The 17,840-nt window shown below is 38.9% G+C and overlaps 1 protein-coding gene across 2 annotated transcripts in view; it reads left to right on the top strand.

Annotated features, from left to right (window-relative positions):
• The window catches only part of LOC106824012 (uricase), a 93,733-nt gene that overhangs the window by 5,218 nt on the left and 70,675 nt on the right, over nt 1-17,840 (top strand). For both annotated transcript variants that reach the window (XM_044749336.2, XM_070486713.1), the window contains exons 3-4: nt 9,430-9,569; nt 10,517-10,656. In XM_044749336.2, the coding sequence (XP_044605271.1) occupies nt 10,606-10,656 (51 nt within the window). In that variant the 5' untranslated portion in view covers nt 9,430-9,569; nt 10,517-10,605. The remainder of the gene's footprint in view (nt 1-9,429; nt 9,570-10,516; nt 10,657-17,840) is intronic.

The following is a 17,840-nucleotide window of genomic DNA, read 5'->3' as shown; positions in this document are numbered from 1 at the left end:
CAGGACTAATCTTCCTAAAAAAAAAAAAAAACTCTATTGGTCTCTCTTGCATTTTGAATGGATCTTTTACTCTTGCGTGATTTTGTAACATCGTGCATTCATTGATTGTTTTGGAAAATATTGGTTCACTGAATTATGTGTATCTTCTAAAAGTTGATGCATTTCATTACACAGTATCAAAAATTAACATTTGTTAAAATCACTACTAATCTTAGCAGAAAAGTCTTCAAGTACTGGTAAGCTGACAAGCTTACAGTGGTGCATAGAAGTTTTCCAAAATTCTGATTTTCACTTAAATAGGGGCTTCCTGAGCTCTAGATCACTGATGGCAGTGCCCATAATGCAGTGCAGGATGTGGAAGCAGGGGTTTAGAGGAGTTGTGGATGGTGAGGGCCTCTTGTTTATGTACACTTCCCAGGGCCATTTCTCAGGCTAGGCCATCTCCCTTACCTTCTTTCATCTGTGGACCCATGAAGATTGGCTTACTTTTCCATTGCCACCAGTAGTCGGCAAGAGCAACCTTATCATAAACCCTGAGTATATCCTGGGAGACTACTTACAGAGGCAGTCTGAGGGGTGCTTTGTGGGGGTCCTTCTACCCTATTCATTTGTGCAGGATGCAAGCCACCATCTCACCATATGATGAATCCTAAGGCAGTGTCTTGGGAGAGCCAAAGTTTATACTGTTTGTTGCTTCTGACTAAGGTTTTTCTTCTTTTCGAACCTGCTTTGGAAAAGAATGTGTTCTGATAGCCTCTCCTCTTCTCTTTGAGGCAATCAACAAACCTTTTCAATTTTTCTGAACTTTCCTTTTTTTTTTTCCTATAGCAACCTAATGAAATAGAGATAAAGGCTCCTTATCCTTTATCCCTTTACACCCTAATAAGGATGATGAGGTCCTGTATAATGTTGGTCTTTGGCTCCACAAAAATCGAAAGAAAGATAAGCTTCATTTAGGGGGAATAATAAAAGTCAGTAGCTTTCCTGAAATTTCCATCCCAAGAGCCAGGAGGGCCTCTGGGAGAAAGAGAGATAAGGAGATGGAAGAACAGTCTGAGGAACTGAAGGTGTGTTTATGAGATCAGCATTAACAGTAATGATATGGGCAGAAACTGCAGAATTGGATTGCACTCTTATCCTCTTTTTTCCCTATGTCACTCCTACTTACTAGATTGATGCTTGGGTAAAAAGTGGAGATTAGGGATAAAGGATCCCTCAGTAAGTGATCAGTTTCCAAAAGTTTCCACCATGTTATAGTAGACTCCGGTGAGATTTTGTTGATTTAGTTTCCCTACAATTGTCCTTTCTTTTTTCTAAAGCCTAGAGTTCCGGATACAGATTAGTATATTCCAAAATTTGCCTTAGTCAAAGGCACTATTTCTATGACAGCCATGCTAGGAAGTTCCAGTGTTCTCCAGAGATCACTAGATGCTAGAACATCTTGTATTTGCTAAAACCTTGCAAAAGGTTACAGAGCTACTTGAAGTATGATCCATGGACCAGCAGCAATGACATCATGTGGAAGCTTGAGAGAAATGCAGAATCTTGGGGTCTACCTGCAGACCAACTGAAAGATCTCCAGGGTTCACAAACACGTTAAAGTTTGAGAAACGCTGCTGAAGATGAGGTGTGACATCCCTCACCCCTATTAATATCTATTGATCAATCAGAGGCCTTGTTTCAGGCCAAAAATTTATAGTTGCTTTATAACAATATTTTGTTATTGTTAAAAACAATATTTTGTTATTTTAAAAATAATCATATTGCTTGAAGGGAAGACAGACTGGTGAGAACTATTGTGGAAAATTAATATATTTGTTTTATTTTCTTAGTCCCTGCACAGACTTGGGATGAGATTTAACAGATCCCTTATCTGACTGGTAGGCAACATATCAATCCAGAGACCTATGAGTATACCTTGTCAGGACAAAATTGTTTTACTTTTCTTACAGGCAACTGTCAACGAAAGTGATTCTCAAAGTGTAATACCAGGACCAACAGTATCTACATCACCTGGGAACTTGTTAGAAGTGCAGATGCCTAGGCTAGCCCAGACCCTCTGAATCAGAGGCCCTGGGGGTGAGACTCAGAAATCTGTGCTTTATGAAGCTCTCCAGGGCCGGCCCAGTGGCGCAGTGGTTAAGTTCGCAAGGTCCACTTCTCGGCGACCTGGGGTTCACCGGTTCAGATCCCAGCTGCGGACATGGCACTGCTTGGCACACCGTGCTGTGGTAGGTGTCCCACATATAAAGTAGAGGAAGGTGGACATGGATGTTAGCTCAGGGCCAGGCTTCCTCAGCAAAAAAGAGGAGGACTGGCAGTAGTTAGCTCAGGGCTAATCTTCCTCAAAAAAAAAAAAAAACCAAACAAACAAAACATTTTAAAAAAAGAAGTCCTCCATGTGATCCTGATGCACGTGAATGAGTTGGAGACCCACTGGCCTTGATGCATTATTATCTTCTGATGCATACAAGCAGACCATTTAAGGTTTTGTTTTTCTAGTGTCTATGGTAAGCTTCCGTAACTGGGAACCAAATCAGCCTCTTCTAGTGTCTTCATATAGGAATATATAGGTACCCACGCTAGGTGATACTAAAAGAACTATTATATCAAAATGTTCTCATGGATATACAAAAAAAGTACTCTAGCAATTATGGTAGAACTTTATTGATACAGTCATCATCTTTAGGTAAATAAAAGAGAGATTAATGACTGGCTACAAAGTCATGTTTACTTTTTGCTAAAGTTAGTTAAGAATCTGACCCTGTGGTGTGCCCAGGTGACTCTTGGACACTCAATTCATTTTTATTACTGCTCACATTAATATTTTGACACCAGTTAGCTTCATTGCCCAGAAATGGCTGATTTTTGAACTTCAGCAGTAAGACATTAAATTCTCTTTCTGCTAAATGCAATGTGGTATATGGATTGAATCCTGGAACAGAAAAAAGACACCAGTGGAAAGCAAATGAAATCTGAATAAAGCCCAAGGTTTAATTGATATTAATGTAAAATGTTTTTTAGGTACTTATTGTAATATAAAATGTTAACATTAGGGGAAACTGGGTGAGAGTACATGGGAACTCTCTGTATTATTTTTGCAGCATTTACGTAAATCTAAAATTATTCCAAAATAAAAAATGTCTTAAAAAAAATCTCTGCCTGACCCTTCACTTAACGAAGCCACTGAAGTATTTTCAGGTAAAAGGAATTAAAGAATTCTCTACACCAACTCAGGCTGCTCATTTGTAGGTAGACCAACATTGTTTAATTTGTTTTGTTGGGGTGACAGCAAAGCTACTAACAGTCGCAAAACACATTTGCTAGATATATAGGACAGGCAGTTAAAGCAGGAAAGGTGCTTCCTTTATTCTCCATTCCTTGAACTTATATGTATGTAGTTTCCACTTGAGTACTTTGCACTTGGTGATATGTTGTTTTAATAATAATTCTCAAATCATTTCGTGGATGACTGTTCCCATCCACCCCCGCCCTCCTCCAGAGCACTTAATGCAGGATGCTGCAGGAAGTAGGCATTCAGAGCTCACATTTCTCTGACTAACTGACTGACTCAATGTGCTACCTGTAATTATATTTTAAAATTTAATCAGGGCAGTTCTAGGAACTCAAGGGGATAAAGTCAAAATCAACTATTCAAGTTAGGTTTGCATAAATGGTCTAGAGTGAATAGACTTCATCAAACTTGTCAAAATGCAGAATTTGTCAGTGAAAACCAGAATATCAAAAATTTAAATCATCTATATGAAATACACTCAAGACTGAAGGTGAATAGTTCATGGTGAAGTTAACATTTCTAAAATAAATTTTGAGCTAAACAGAAAGTTACCATTCTTACTTCTTTCATGCTTTTTGTTTTATTGTTTTTTGTTTTTTAAGGTAACGAGGGATCACAATATTATCTTGCTCTGGCTGTTGCTACATGCTGAGAAATTCTGAAAAAGGCCTATAATAGAAGAAACCATTTATCTCTCCAATCTTCCTTGGTAGTATCTATGTAAACTAAAGCCGAAGCTATATAAAATTACCAAGAATTATGATACATCCAATAATAGAGCTTCCCAAAGTGTTTCCGATATATCATCTCAGTCCTTCTAAAATTTCTGTAAATACATGCAAGGCAGGCATTATCACCATTTTTCCGGTGAGAAAATGGAAATTCAAAGAGATTAAAAACAGCACCTAGATTAAACTACAAATTAGTCTGTTGCTCTTTCAAGTAATCATGTGTTGTGCCCTTAGATCCATATTACATAGAGTGAATTAAGTGAAAACGACCCATACATCTGTGTATAACTCATTTTCTGTTCTCACCTCTTCAGTGTGTATTCAGGAACAAAGCACTTGATGAAGTGCAAGGTAGATCCTTTAAAAGAGACAGATGCATGAAGTTTGGAGCAATGAATGTAAGAGCAATATTTGGTTTTCATTTAACTATTTCAATCCATGTTTTCTGTTGTGGAGATGGTAGAGCTTGATACCATTTTGGCAAAATGAATTTAAGACAAAAAATATATTTGATGTACAATTTGCCAGATCTATAATTAAACTAGGGAGCCTTATTTGGTTGATACAATTACAAAATAATTGGTCAGAGGCCAGGAGAATTGTTGATTTTTCTTCCAGGTTCCTTTCTTAGGAATAAAGTAGTTTCAAACACCTGAATAAGATTTTACATTCAAACCATTCATAGGGAGGTTTAATATTTGAGCTGCTAAAAAGAAGTTTACCATTTGAACTGTTAGAAGAGTGTTAAAGGACTCCAACAGTTAAAGGATGAATAGAGGAGGATGAATTGGCAAAAGAGACTGAGAAAAAATAGTAGAAAGAACACAAGGAGTATCTGGTGGAATATAATCCTATAGAAGAGGGTGTTTCATAAAAGAGAGAGTCATCAACATGTTCATGTTGAATGCTGCTGAGAGATCAGATAAGCTGAGGACTAAATTGTCCATTGGATTTAACAACCTAGAGGCCATTGGTGACCTTAGATGTGTAAGTTTCACTTTGGGGAAACAGAGGGAGTTTCTGTCTCTTTCGTGTAGTAGAGGTGACAGGGTGAAATTTTAGCTAAATTGAACACAAGAGTATTCATTATTACTGCTTCACCATCATCTGTAGAAGCCTTTAGATTCCAAATTCCATTTGATGTGACATTTTCCAAGATAACATATCTCTCTCACCCTCCAAGGCATCCTCACCTATTGTTGCAAACATGCTGAAATAGCACACTTGTCTTCTGTGGTCAGTAATCTCATTTTGCTCATTAATACACATCTCATCAAAAGCTAAACCCGAAGAGATTAGGGAGGAGGAAAAGGAATTTCAGTGATTTCAGTAGTCTTAAGGTTTGATCCCCTGGACTTTAGGGCCAGTGCTTATTTTCATGACTACCAAAAAATACAGTGTCCTTAGTCAACTTGTAATAAACAAAACTACAGAAATAAGTTTGGATTTCCAAGCATCTTCCCATATAAACAAAGTGACAATTTGGAAACTCCTGAAAAGCTTGTAACATATGTCATTATATAACTTATACTGAGTGACCAGCATACTTAAAAAACCAGGAAAACCGGTTTCACCTAGACTTACAGACTTAGGTGAGTAGATAAGTTATTTGAATTCCTTTAACAAAAGTCAGTTTCAGAGTAAATGAGTTGGGACTCTGATCCATGACTGATTACTAAACCTTGTGACTCTGATCCCAGGAAATAAGACTGACTGAAAATATAAATACTGACTCATGAATTAACTAGATTCATTAATTAGATCTAGTTCTCCATGCTAAGTAGGGCAAAACTGTTTTCCACAAAATTCAAGATTTTTTAACTCTGGCCTTCCTCCCAAACTAAAAGGCAGTCCCCTTCCTCTCTCAGCTACCTCAAATTAAGTAAGTTCTTTGTACTCATATTTGATTATTTCCCAGTCACTAAGCTCTTGTGTGAGAAAGTATATTCAAGTGTCCCTGGGTGTAAATGGGTTTGTGTTTATTGTATTTCTCCCCTTCATTTATCAGTTCCTTAAAGGTCATTCTCTGTGGCAGTGGTTTTGAGTTGTTTCTTATGTCCTCAGAATTACTTCACCAAAGATCCTGAATCGTACCATGATGGAAACAAATAAACTCGTGTTTACATGCATTCTGTTATTATACTTCTCACTTACTGTATTATTTTAATGACCAAAAAATTGTAGCAATGTGGTAGGGAGTACATTTCATTGCAATAATAATGGCAGGTAACATTTATTTAGCATTTTGTACGTGCCAAGCAATGTTTTAAGTGCTTAATATCTATGACTCGTTTAATCCTCTTAACAATCCAATGCATTAGGTACTACGATAGGCGTCATTTTTGTAGATTAGGTATCTGATGCACAGAGAGGTTAAATATCCTGCTCAGAGTCACCTGATCAGAGCCAGGATCCATATCCTGGCAATCTGGCTCCTGCACCCACATTAGGGGCTATGCTATAAAATGATCCACTAGATAAAACCAAGTATTTCACTAGTAACTAAAAATATGCTAATATTTTGGAGTATGAACTTTACCACTACAGAACTGAAATGAAGATAAAAAATTTCAGCAGTAATAGCAGATAAAGTGGGCAGAAAATGGTGCATTATGCTTGCAAGTGAACGTGGGGATTAAGGAAGAATGAATATTCAAAGATTCTAATGAAAACCTCGTGTCCTACGTAGGATGCTTTTCCTTTCCCACTGATGGTTTGCATATCCCTAGTAGAGAGTAGAGAATTACTGCATTAGTAAACATTCTGCATGACTCCCTACTACACCTGCTGTATATGATTCCAAGCAGAGTGGACCCTTGGTGAATATTGGCGTCTGATTCAAAAGTTCATTTGTTCATTCAAAAACCATTTATTGAGAATCTACCCTCCCAAAACTGATAGATCTGTAGGGGAGGCAAAGATATAAACAAATAATTACAGCACAGTGATATAAGTGAAAAATAGAGGCATGTGCAAGGTATATAGTGGGGATACCAAGATGAAGAAGAGACGTGGTGGGGGACAGGATGACAGGGAGAAGAGGGTATCCCTGAAGAGAAAGTATTTGAATTGGATGAGTGAGTTCTCCAGGCAGACAAGGAGTAGGGAAGCCCATTCCAAGCAAAGGGAGTGGCATATGTAAAGACTCATAGATATGAAACAGGATAATGTGTTCAAGGAACTGCAAGTCCCTTACTATGATGGAGACATATGGTGCAGGGAAGGAAGGGAATTGAAGATGAAGCTGGAGGACTAGAAGAATATGGCAAGGACTGGAAGAATATGAAGGAATTTAGAACTTTATTGGAGACAATAGAGACCAATGAATAGTTGTAAGCAGGGGAGTGACACAATGAATTTAATACTCAAATTGAACTGCAACTTCTTCCAATTGATTATCACATATGAATGATGTATTAAAAAGAAGTCAAGCAGGGGCCAGCCCCATGGCTGAGTGGTTAAGTTCGTGTGCTCTGCTGCGGCGGCCCAGGGTTTCTTCGGTTCGGATCCTGGGTGTGGACATGGCACCACTCATCAGGCCATGTTGAGGCGGTGTCCCACATGCCACAACTAGAAGGACCTGCAACTAAGATGTACAACTACGTACCAGGGGGGATTTGGGGAGATAAAGTAGAAAGGAAAAAAAAAGATTGGCAACAGTTGTTAGCTCTGGTGCCAATCTTTAGGGGGAAAAAAAAGAAATCAAGCATATGAGAGTTTTATATCTAAAGTAGCCATCTGTAGTGCACGGTTATTGTTTATACCTGCCCAGCATCCACGCTTTCTTTCTTTCATTTTTTGTAGTAGCACCTTGATTTTCCTTTGGGGGGTTAACCCTCCCCCAATGCCTACAGTCTCCAACAACTACCAAACAAGTTATCCTGCCTTCCTTAGCTGCAAGTTGAGCAAGGGATCTGAGCAAGTTTCCTTCAACTCTTCCAGGAACTCAAATTTTCTGAAGAGTGACTCAAGAATGGGAAAAGGTTATAGCTGATACACTTGGTGTCAGCACCCTGAAGGAAGCCCACACTTCCTGTTACCCAGATCATCAAAGTTACCTTAGTTTCCCCCTTTCTGAAGCTGGGTCTTCCAGATTGCTTTCTATTCCTTGAACTTCCCCATGACCTTCCAAAGAATTCCATTTTGGCTTGAGGTAATGCATTCTTTTTTGCTCAAACTAGGTGCATTTGCTCCAAGCTAAGAACCTTAATTTGTACATCACCTGTGGGGAGGATCTGCTTGCCTTTATCTGCTGAAATTAGCTGGAAATTTTGTACTTAGGTTGTTGTACTCCTACCAGCCTAGACATAGCAGGCAGCTCTTTTCTCTCTGGGTCTTGCTGCTGTGCTAGTATGCTGGTAAAGAAGTAGGTTCAAGTTTGCTTTGCTCTCAGAATCTGCAAACCTCTCTCTCTCTGCTTCTCTTCTCCCCTCAGCCACCAACCTAGAACAGTGGAGTCTCTATTTATGAAAGTCTTCTTCCATTTATATTTCTGGCCAAGACACTTTTACTATGTTTAGCGTAGAAATGTTCATCCCTTTCACAAAACTACTGTTCTCTTAAGGTCATGGAAGAGTGCTAAAAAAGATTTGTAGGCCTCTTCTACTTTCCACCTTCCCAAAGCTACTCAGAGGCAATAAACACATAATTATCTATGTGCTTGAATTGGGAGCAGGTTGGAAGTAGAAGAAAAATGAAAAGGCACAAAGGAGGAAAAGAAAAGAAGTTAGCACTTTGAAATATTCCGGTAGTTTAATAATAAAAATAACAGTACCTTTCAAAATATCTTTACTAACATTCTTTATTTTTTTTTTGTTTGTATATTTTGTATTTTACTCATGGATGGAGAATGTACTTTTATTACTGGTTGTATTGGGTTGTTTTCCTGGATACTTAGTGGCTCTTTTTTTGTCCTGTAATGCCAGCAATGGCTATGCTTGTGTCCAAAGATGAACAATCTTCATGCATTTTCCAAATCATCTGAAAGAGCTCTCAGAAGCCACACTTCCCATCAGAATGTTTGGGACACAGCCTGTCTGTCTTAAACTCTGGCTTTTGGGTCACTGGCAAGGTGTTGTCCTTAGTTATCTTTTTTCATGCACGCCTTCTGACCTCTTGCATTCAAAGCTTCCTGTATGCTTTTATGTAATATCAAATTCAGATGGTGGAATGTATGGAGATGCAATAAATGACTGTAAGTGTTTTAATGTGTTTCATGACTAGAACTCATAATGGTGGAATTTCTCTCCTGAGTCTCCATCTCTGTCACATTCTGTGATAATTTTCACCAGGTTACGCAGACATTCTCATAGAACTAGGGCTCAAGGGAGATAAATGGTTCCTCCTCTAATCCTCATCATACTCTCATTCTCCCTTCTCATATCAGTCTTGTCTTTACCACAGAAAGTTGGAGCTTTGCAGAACAGAGAAGATGGAGGCAAAGAGGAAGAGAAAAGCACCAAAAGGAGAAAAAGCCAGTAAAGGAAGCTGGAGAGAAGAATGAAAATTTGAAAGAGGAGGAACCAATACTCTTAAAATATTTTGTAAGTATTCAACAGCAAAAGATTAAAATTACTCAAAGTGTCACTTATCCCTCCTCTCCTCGTCTTACATCTGCAGCCCCCACCATCCATCCCCCTCTCCCCAAGCCTTTCTGATACAGGACATTTCATGAAAGTCACGATGTTTTGAACATGTTCTTTCAAAATACGTATTAGAACTGTTGTTCGTTACTTGGGTTCCTCTAATCAGACAAGAACTGCTTCTAACTGCTTTATCATTACTAGCAGTGAAATTTCCCTTCTTGCGAGGGACTGTCTGAGAGAATGACCCAGGAAGAGAATCAAGATTTGAACCCACCTCTTACTATTATCCTCAGGATGGAGGTACCTTGTCCTTGGACTTCTTAAGATCATTTTCTTTCTTGCTCATATTTATATTTTGTTTGTTATTATTTCTTTTCACCTGCATATCCTTGGTATTATTTGAAAACTTTTGTTTGGCTTTAGCTGTTTTCTTGAACATAAATGTAGCTGATAGAATTGCAAATGGTACTTTGCTCAAGAGTGATGGCAAAGAAAGCCTAGTTCCTTCTTTTTACTACAAGTTTGCCTTCTAAGGAGAGGCTACACTGAGGTGAAGATAGCATTATTTATGCTGGCAAATGTTGCGTGCTTGTTCTGATATTTCATTTTTTTCTACTTCCTGATATAATAATAAATCTCTTTTTTCTTTCATCCAGTCAGCTTAGAAGGGGAAGGTAGGAGGCAACTACATCCAACAATGGCATTTCTTCTTTTGGAGATTTGTTTTAATAATTACCCAGGCTTTGATGTCTGTGTTTCCATATTTGTTGTCATTCCTTGATGCTAGAGATGATTTCTCTTTGAACCTTTCATCCTCGTTACTTTACTTCCCAGAGGCAAAGGACACGCTCTGTGCCTGAGTGCCTTATGAAACACCTGGGTTTGTCTGACCCATCCCTCCACAGGTTGCACCACCCAGGACACTATGAAAATGAAGTTATCACTGACTGGAAGTCAGCAGTACTCTGCTGGACTCAGATGAAGTTAAACCAACATGGAAGCCCAAAGGCCAGGCTGGAGAATGTCATCTCTGAACCTCCTTGAAGTAAGTTTTCAGCCAGATTCTTACTTATTTTAGTGTTGTTTTTGAGATGCCACTTCATTGGATTTTTAAAAATTTGATGCTCAGCATAGAAGCGTGAGGTCTCTAACGTGGGACTTTACTGAATAAAGGGGATCATTAGCAGGCTCTCCTTTCTTTCCTCATTGTAAGAATCTCTTTTCCCTTTGTTGATATTTTACACTCAGTGCCTTAGGAGAAACACTTCCTAGGAATTACTTCTATTTTGTAGGAGTCTAGCCAAAAAATCAAAAGAGAGTTGAAGGGGAATGGAGATGAAATTCAAGAATTGATTTATAAAACATGTACTTTTTGTGTGTGTGTGAGGAAGATTGGCCCTGAGCTAACATCTGTGCCAGTCGTCCTCTATTTTGTATATGGGATGCTGCCACAGCACGGGTTGATGAATAGTGTATAGGTCCACACCCAGGATCCAAACCTGCGAACCCCAGGCCGCTGAAGCAGAGCACACAAACTTAACCAGTACGCCACTGGGCCAGCCCCTAAAATATATACATTTATGTTAGGTTTTATATGGCTCGCAGCCCATCTTTATACTATAATTCATCTGATTCTCACAGATTACTCCGAATATTATTTGTCATTCGTTCATTTCAACAAGCATCTGTTAAATTGGGTGCTTTGCAAATAAAGAGGGAGAGATTTCAACCAGAACGTAAGCCCGTGAGCACAGGATTTAGTCTGTTTTGTTCACTGCTGCATCCCTAGCACTCAGTACCGTGCGTGGCACATAGGAGGCACTCAATAAATACTTGTTGAAGAATGAGTAAATGAATGAGTGGATGTTAGTGTGACTGTTTAAGAAAGAAATTTATTTTGGTGTAAGAGATACACTAAGTATATTGGATCTGGAATTGTGGATATCATAAAGCCCACCATTCAGAAAAGGACCCCAAAGAAAACTTGAGGCACCCAACTATCAGAGGAGGTATGCTCCTTTATGTTCATAGTGGGCAGCTAGTTTATGTTCCAGATTGTTTTGACCTCTAAGGAAGTATGTGGTTAATTTCATCTTTTCATTTTCACTCTTGCTTAGAAGGTAAAAAGACTCTGATCTATAAAAGCAATGAATTAGTTTTATTTACTAGTCTTCTCTGTGTTCATGTAGTGCCTCTCTCTAAGAAATTCCAAAGCATCCATCCAGTGGTTGTATTAAACCTTGTAGCTCAGTACAGAGGTTGTGAGCAGAGCCAGCCCTTGGAAAGGGCAGCATGTACTTCTGCACACAGCTCCTTAGGCAGTGCCAAGCCGACTCTCACTAGAGATTCTGTTTTTGAATTTTGTATTTGTTCTTCCTCTATGTGTGTATCCTTCCTGGGGCCAGCAGTAAAGAGAGGGGGAATAGAAGACGGGGACCTGCGATGTTGGTGGAGGACTTGGCTGGCACCGTCTGTCACCCACTTCTTTTCTGTCCACCTAGCTCAGAACATCTTTTTTTCTTCTTTGCTCCTCCAACAGCAAAATCGTAGTGGGAACCAAATGCAGAATTGGCTGAGGGCACTCCCCAGCTAAGAGGGCACCATCACCTCCCTTTTGTAGTCTCGGGAGCCTAGTCTTCAGAGTGACCTCTCAGGTTATGCTGTGCCTGCAAAGGAGAGAGCAAAAGTTTTGTCTGAGACTTTAGCCATTATACTGCGCTATAAAAAGCACATAACACAGTCTAATACTTTTATGTCACAGTTGAAGTGTTGTGGTATTTCATTTTATAAGAACCTTAAGTCCAACACATAAATCTCTCTCAGGTCAGTGAAGCTTGCGGGTTTTTTTCGTTTCTTGTAATTCACTCTGAGTTCATCCAAGGCAAACGCTTCTAAACCAGCTGATTAGAAAAGACACTGTGGTGTAGTGGGAAAAGCACAAGATTGAGAATCAGGATCTCAGTTCTAGAATGGACTTTGTTGCTAACCAGCTCTTTACCCAGAATGAATCAAGACCCTGTGCCTCATTTTCTTGGCTTGTGTACTAAGAGAATTGCATGAAATGAACTGCAGCAGCACTTTCAGCTCTAATGTTCTATTTGGGCTCAAGACCTTTTGTCCCTCCTTTACACCTTTTTGAATAATGGAATATAAAGTGTTGGAAAGAACCCTAACGTCAGTTCAGTAAACGTTGGTTGTCTAACCCAGATTGAATCTAGACAATCTACTTAGTTCATAGAGGAGGGAACTAAGTGAGCACAGAAAAGTCAAGTAGCTTACCTACGTCACACAACTGATTAATAGCAGAAACCTGAGAATTTTATCCATCATGAATTTTTTTCTCAGAAAAATTCTCCTCATTACCTCTTTTTGGTGATGCAGGTGCTGGTGGTGGTGGTGGTGGTGGTGGGTGTAGAAGAAACATAAATTTTCATAAAAAGGTGGAACTGCTATCTCTGCTAAGATGGCATTGCTTATTTTGATATTCCCTGTGTATCTCATGCCAAAACATTGGTGGCTGTTGTGCAGAAGCATGTGTTGGTTGCTTTAGGATTAAACACGGACCAGAAACTCCTGGAGAAAAAGATCACCCTATTCTTTAAGAAACTAACATCTTTCTTAATTTTTCTTTCTGACTTCATTTTTAAAACCATGCTCATTATTCAAATAGTAAGGACATCAGAAAAATCCATTCAGTCAGGCAAGAACCAGTAGTTCCAGTCCAGCCTCTGCATGGGATTTAGAAAATCTGATGGATAAGTAGCATCTGCTAATGTGAAAATGATAACACTCTGTCTTCCTGCTCTGGAATGAGTGTTGTCTAAGTATGAACTCCTCAGGCTCTCAGAGGCTGGCTCTTCTTGACTTCTCTACCTTTGAACAGTGTCACTGTTCTCAAAGTTACTCATGCTTCAAACTTTAGTCATCTTTGACTCCTCCCCTTTCTTTGATACATTGAAACAGTTGCTAAACTCATGGATTCCTTTTTTGCAAAAGGTCTTACGTCAGTTTTCCTGCTCAATTCCTATTTTTCATATACATCACATAAAGTCATATTTTGTGAGCTTACTTAAGAACACAGGTTTGGAGTCAGGCAGAGCTGGGTTTGAGTCCTAGCTCTGCCACTTACTACCTATGTGTCATTGTTTAATCTCCTTGACAGTTAGTTACCTTAGCTGGGGTAACTGGGGATGAATGGGGTAAATGGGAATCACAACTGTATTGGCCTCAAAGAGTTGTGAGAATTAAATGACAGAATGTATGTAAAATATTGAGTAGAGTGCCTAGCATTTGGTAAGTGTTCAACACATAATAGAGATTATTACTGTTCACCTCTCCTTGTCAATCCTACTTCCTGCTAACAGGTTAATCCTTTCAAAGCCCAGCTCTGACATCCTCTCTTCCTTACTCCTAAAGACAGGCTCCATTGCAGGGTGGCTAAAAACTATCCTCTGCAGCTGGAGCATCTGGATTACCAATTACTAGCTGTGTAATCTTGAGCAAGTTTATTAACTTCTCTCTGCCTCAGTTTTCTTATCTGTAAAATAGGGATAATAGTATCTACCTCTAAGAGTTATTGTGGGGCTTATATTATTTAATATTAATAGGTAATATTTTAAACTGCCTGGCACACAATAACTCAACATTAAGTTTTGATAAATAAAAATGTATTCTGGCTTCTTATATTTGGTATTTTGTAAACATGCCCTGTATTCATTTCTTTGGTCTTTCTGTTCCTGCCACCTGCAGTGTAGGGTAGTTTAATAGAAACAGGACTTGCAGCTCAGGGAGAGTAGTAGGTTTTACTTACATGCCAGCTTTGACTTTTTAGCAGTAGTTACCTGGATTACTTACAAAATATTCTGAGCCTTTGTATGGCTTCAGTGGGAGGCTAGTTTTGCCTTCTATGGGCCCCAGGGGAGAAGTGGAGACGTACCCTTGTATTTTGCCGCAATAAAGAAGTCACTGTCATTTATACAAATCACAATGTTTTCATAATAAAAATATACAGTTCAGGGTGAAAGATAAATTTTCTTAATACTGAGGACTAAAGACAAGAATTATCCATGGCTCTTTAAAATAGCATTCTTCTTTTTTTGGGGGAAGATTAGCCCTGAGCTAACTGCTGCCAATCCTCCTCTTTTTGCTGAGGAAGACTGGCCCTGAGCTAACATCTGTGCCTGTCTTCCTCTACTTTATATGTGGGACATGGTGTGCCAAGCGGTGCCATGTCCACATCTGGGATCCGAACCAGCAAACCCCGGGCTGCTGAGAAGTGGAACGTGTGAACTTAACCACTGCGCCACCGGGCTGGCCCCCAAAAACAGTGTTCTTCTAATTCCTTTATAAACTTAAATTCTCTGAGGTAGGTATTATTATTATCCTCATCTGTTTTTTTACAGATGAGGGAAGGACACAAGGAAGTCAAGTAACTTGGATGAGCTCATGGAGTTAATAAATGATAGAGCTGGGATTTGAAATCTGGGAAGTCTAGCTTCAAAGTCTACACTTTTGGCCATTATACTGAACATGACTCTTGGTCCTTTGGTAACTTTTTAAATAAATCTAACAATTTAAAAATAAGGTACCTTAATGCAATTTGAATACATTTGGTTCAAGTATTTTCAGACAGTTAATTCTGTAAAGGCCCAAATCATTGTTCAAATGTGTATCTCTCTGATGGTTTGGTTTGATCTAGAGATAAAATTAAGATTATCTTGAGCAATGGATTCAAACCTCTCCGTTCAGAGCTCTAGGGCTGCACAGAGGTCTTTCTGGAGTCTGAGGGCTGGTAGTGGTGGATGTAAAAGGGGCTCTGAGCTGCCACTCCCATTTCAGCCAGACTAGCCTTGTTTTATCTATTTAAAAATTAGGATTCTAAAAAGGGTTTATTTTGAAGACAGAGGTTTTTGCCTTTGAAAAGTGAAAAATCACTGATAGAAATAATTACATAGGATATTTTGGGGGCAACTCTTATCAAATACTACTTCTACTCAGTGAGCTGTCAATGTGAATTTGGCAGCTTCGTGTGCAAAATTATATTTCCAGAAGGAACCTGGAGTGCGAATAATGTTGCAGTTATGTCAGATGCTCATTCGTTGATGGTCACTGGCCCAAAAGGCGATGATAATATCCTCTAACAAAAACTGGAGCACCCAACCTAGGCTCACTTAATAGTCACTGGGATGTTCCTGTACTCAGTGGCTCATTATTTGAATTTTAGTGGTTTGTATGTTGAAACAAAATATTATATATCTCTGTATTCCACCCCCCACCCTAGTTTCCTTGTTTTTGTTAGTCAAGAGCGCATGTTTAAGCTCTCTTACTCATGCATAATAGAAAAAAAATTATATCTGGCCTCAATGGATTTTGTGAAGAGTTCAATTTTTTTTTTAATTCTACTTTTTCAATAGTAAGTCATGCCCAAGTTATCCTGAGATTGGAAAAGTTTCCTGTAATCTACTTTTCATCAAATTAAAATACGTGTCAGCCTTGATTTGGAATAGAGGGAACTGAAAAGGAGGAGACAAGCAACATTTGGAAGAATGCTCCTTGAATTTACTTCTGAGAATCCAGGGAATGCTCTATTCTTTATTTTTTTTAATTGAGGTAGCATTGGTTTATAACACTATATAAATTTCAAGTATACGTCATTATATTTTGATTTCTGTTTCACCACCCGAAGACTAATTACCATCCATTACCATACACATGTGCCCTATTACTCCCTTTGCCCTCAAAGAGGGCTGTAAACATGCCCTGTTCTTCTCTATAACTTACTTGTCAAAGTGCAAGTTATTGGGTCACCAGGGTCCTGGATTAGGCTTTTAGGAGTACACCAAAAAAAAATCTGTCTTCAAGAAAGGTACAATTCCACCTGCAACCAGTTTTTCTATATCAAAGGAAGTAGGAATGTGGTGCTAATTACTGAAAACTTTGAGTGAGTAGCTTGATTGGCTTGGGATGCATTTTATTCTTGTCCTGTGGCCAAGTTCCCCTCCTAATTATGATTTGGTCTAAGCGAGTGGCATTTAAAATGACTTTACTTGGTGAGGCACCCACCAGCTGTGGGTAGGCTGAGTGAGTTTGGGAGAATGCTGAAAGCAGGAGAAAGCCCGCCTGGTATTAACCTTCCATGTGGAAAATCTACCAAATAGTAATCCACATAGGGAGTAATTGGGAGTTGATTTTACAAGCAAAATCCATTACTCTAGTTGCTTTGTGACTTTGTTCAGCTGTAACTCTAATCTCCACGGCATACCTGTCAATACCTTTATCTCTAAGAGTGAATTAATAAGATACTGAGAGAACAGGGGAAGGGAAATCCTCAGTCCTCACCTCTGGCACTGCCAACAAAGCCCTGGATACCTGCAGACTTAGTTTAAATGAAGGAAAACTTCAATTCCTGCCGAAACACATTTAACACTTCAAAAGCTGTAGAATTTAAATGTCTACTTTTTTCATTTAAAGTTACCTTTTTAAAAGGACTCTTGAAAGAAAATCTGATAGAAGATCCCATGGAAGGCAAAATCCTGATCTGAAACAAGGTTGTATTGAGTGAATATTCACACAGAGCACCTTCCAGTGGGGTTCTATAAATATGTTTGTCTTGGGTTTCTTGCAACTTTCATTCAGAAGGTAATGAATTTTGCAGAAGTTGGACCAGTACTCATATAGAAAATTATGCTGGCTCTTTCTGTAGTGGTTTTGGGTATATGATGATGATTCTTATCCATGACATAGCTAAGGAAGTGGAATCTTTAGTTTTTCTGAGCAACACTGCCTCCTAGTGTAATGAGAATTACCTTCTAGTCCATTGGTCTATATAATTTTTTAAAAAGTATTGTCATTTGAATTTAGTGGCTTAAACACCCCAAGCCAGAAAGGGTGCTTCATTGAAGAAAGTCTCTTTGTGCCCACTTTTGATAGTTTCCATTGGTAAGACCAACTGTCTTTTTTTCAGGGACTGTTTGCCCAATGTGACATTATCTATATTTTTTACTCTTATTCCTTATCCCTCTCATTATGCCTGTAAAGTGGTGAAAAGGAATAGAGAAAGTGGATGAAATACAAAGCAATGTTTTTGCTACTCATTACGTCATCTTTGGAAGTTTTCCTGGGAAAGAAATGTGAAAGACGACACTAGTGGAGTTATATTAAAATTGAGGTGAAGCAGCCATTTCAGAGGAATTACCTTGCATGTCTTGTGTTCTTTATCTTCCAAACTGG

The sequence above is a fragment of the Equus asinus genome, chromosome 16 (genome assembly GCF_041296235.1).
Source record: "Equus asinus isolate D_3611 breed Donkey chromosome 16, EquAss-T2T_v2, whole genome shotgun sequence".
NCBI lineage: Eukaryota > Metazoa > Chordata > Mammalia > Perissodactyla > Equidae > Equus > Equus asinus.
Note: the sequence above shows the minus strand (reverse complement) of the source record. Positions and strands in the feature narration are given on the sequence as shown.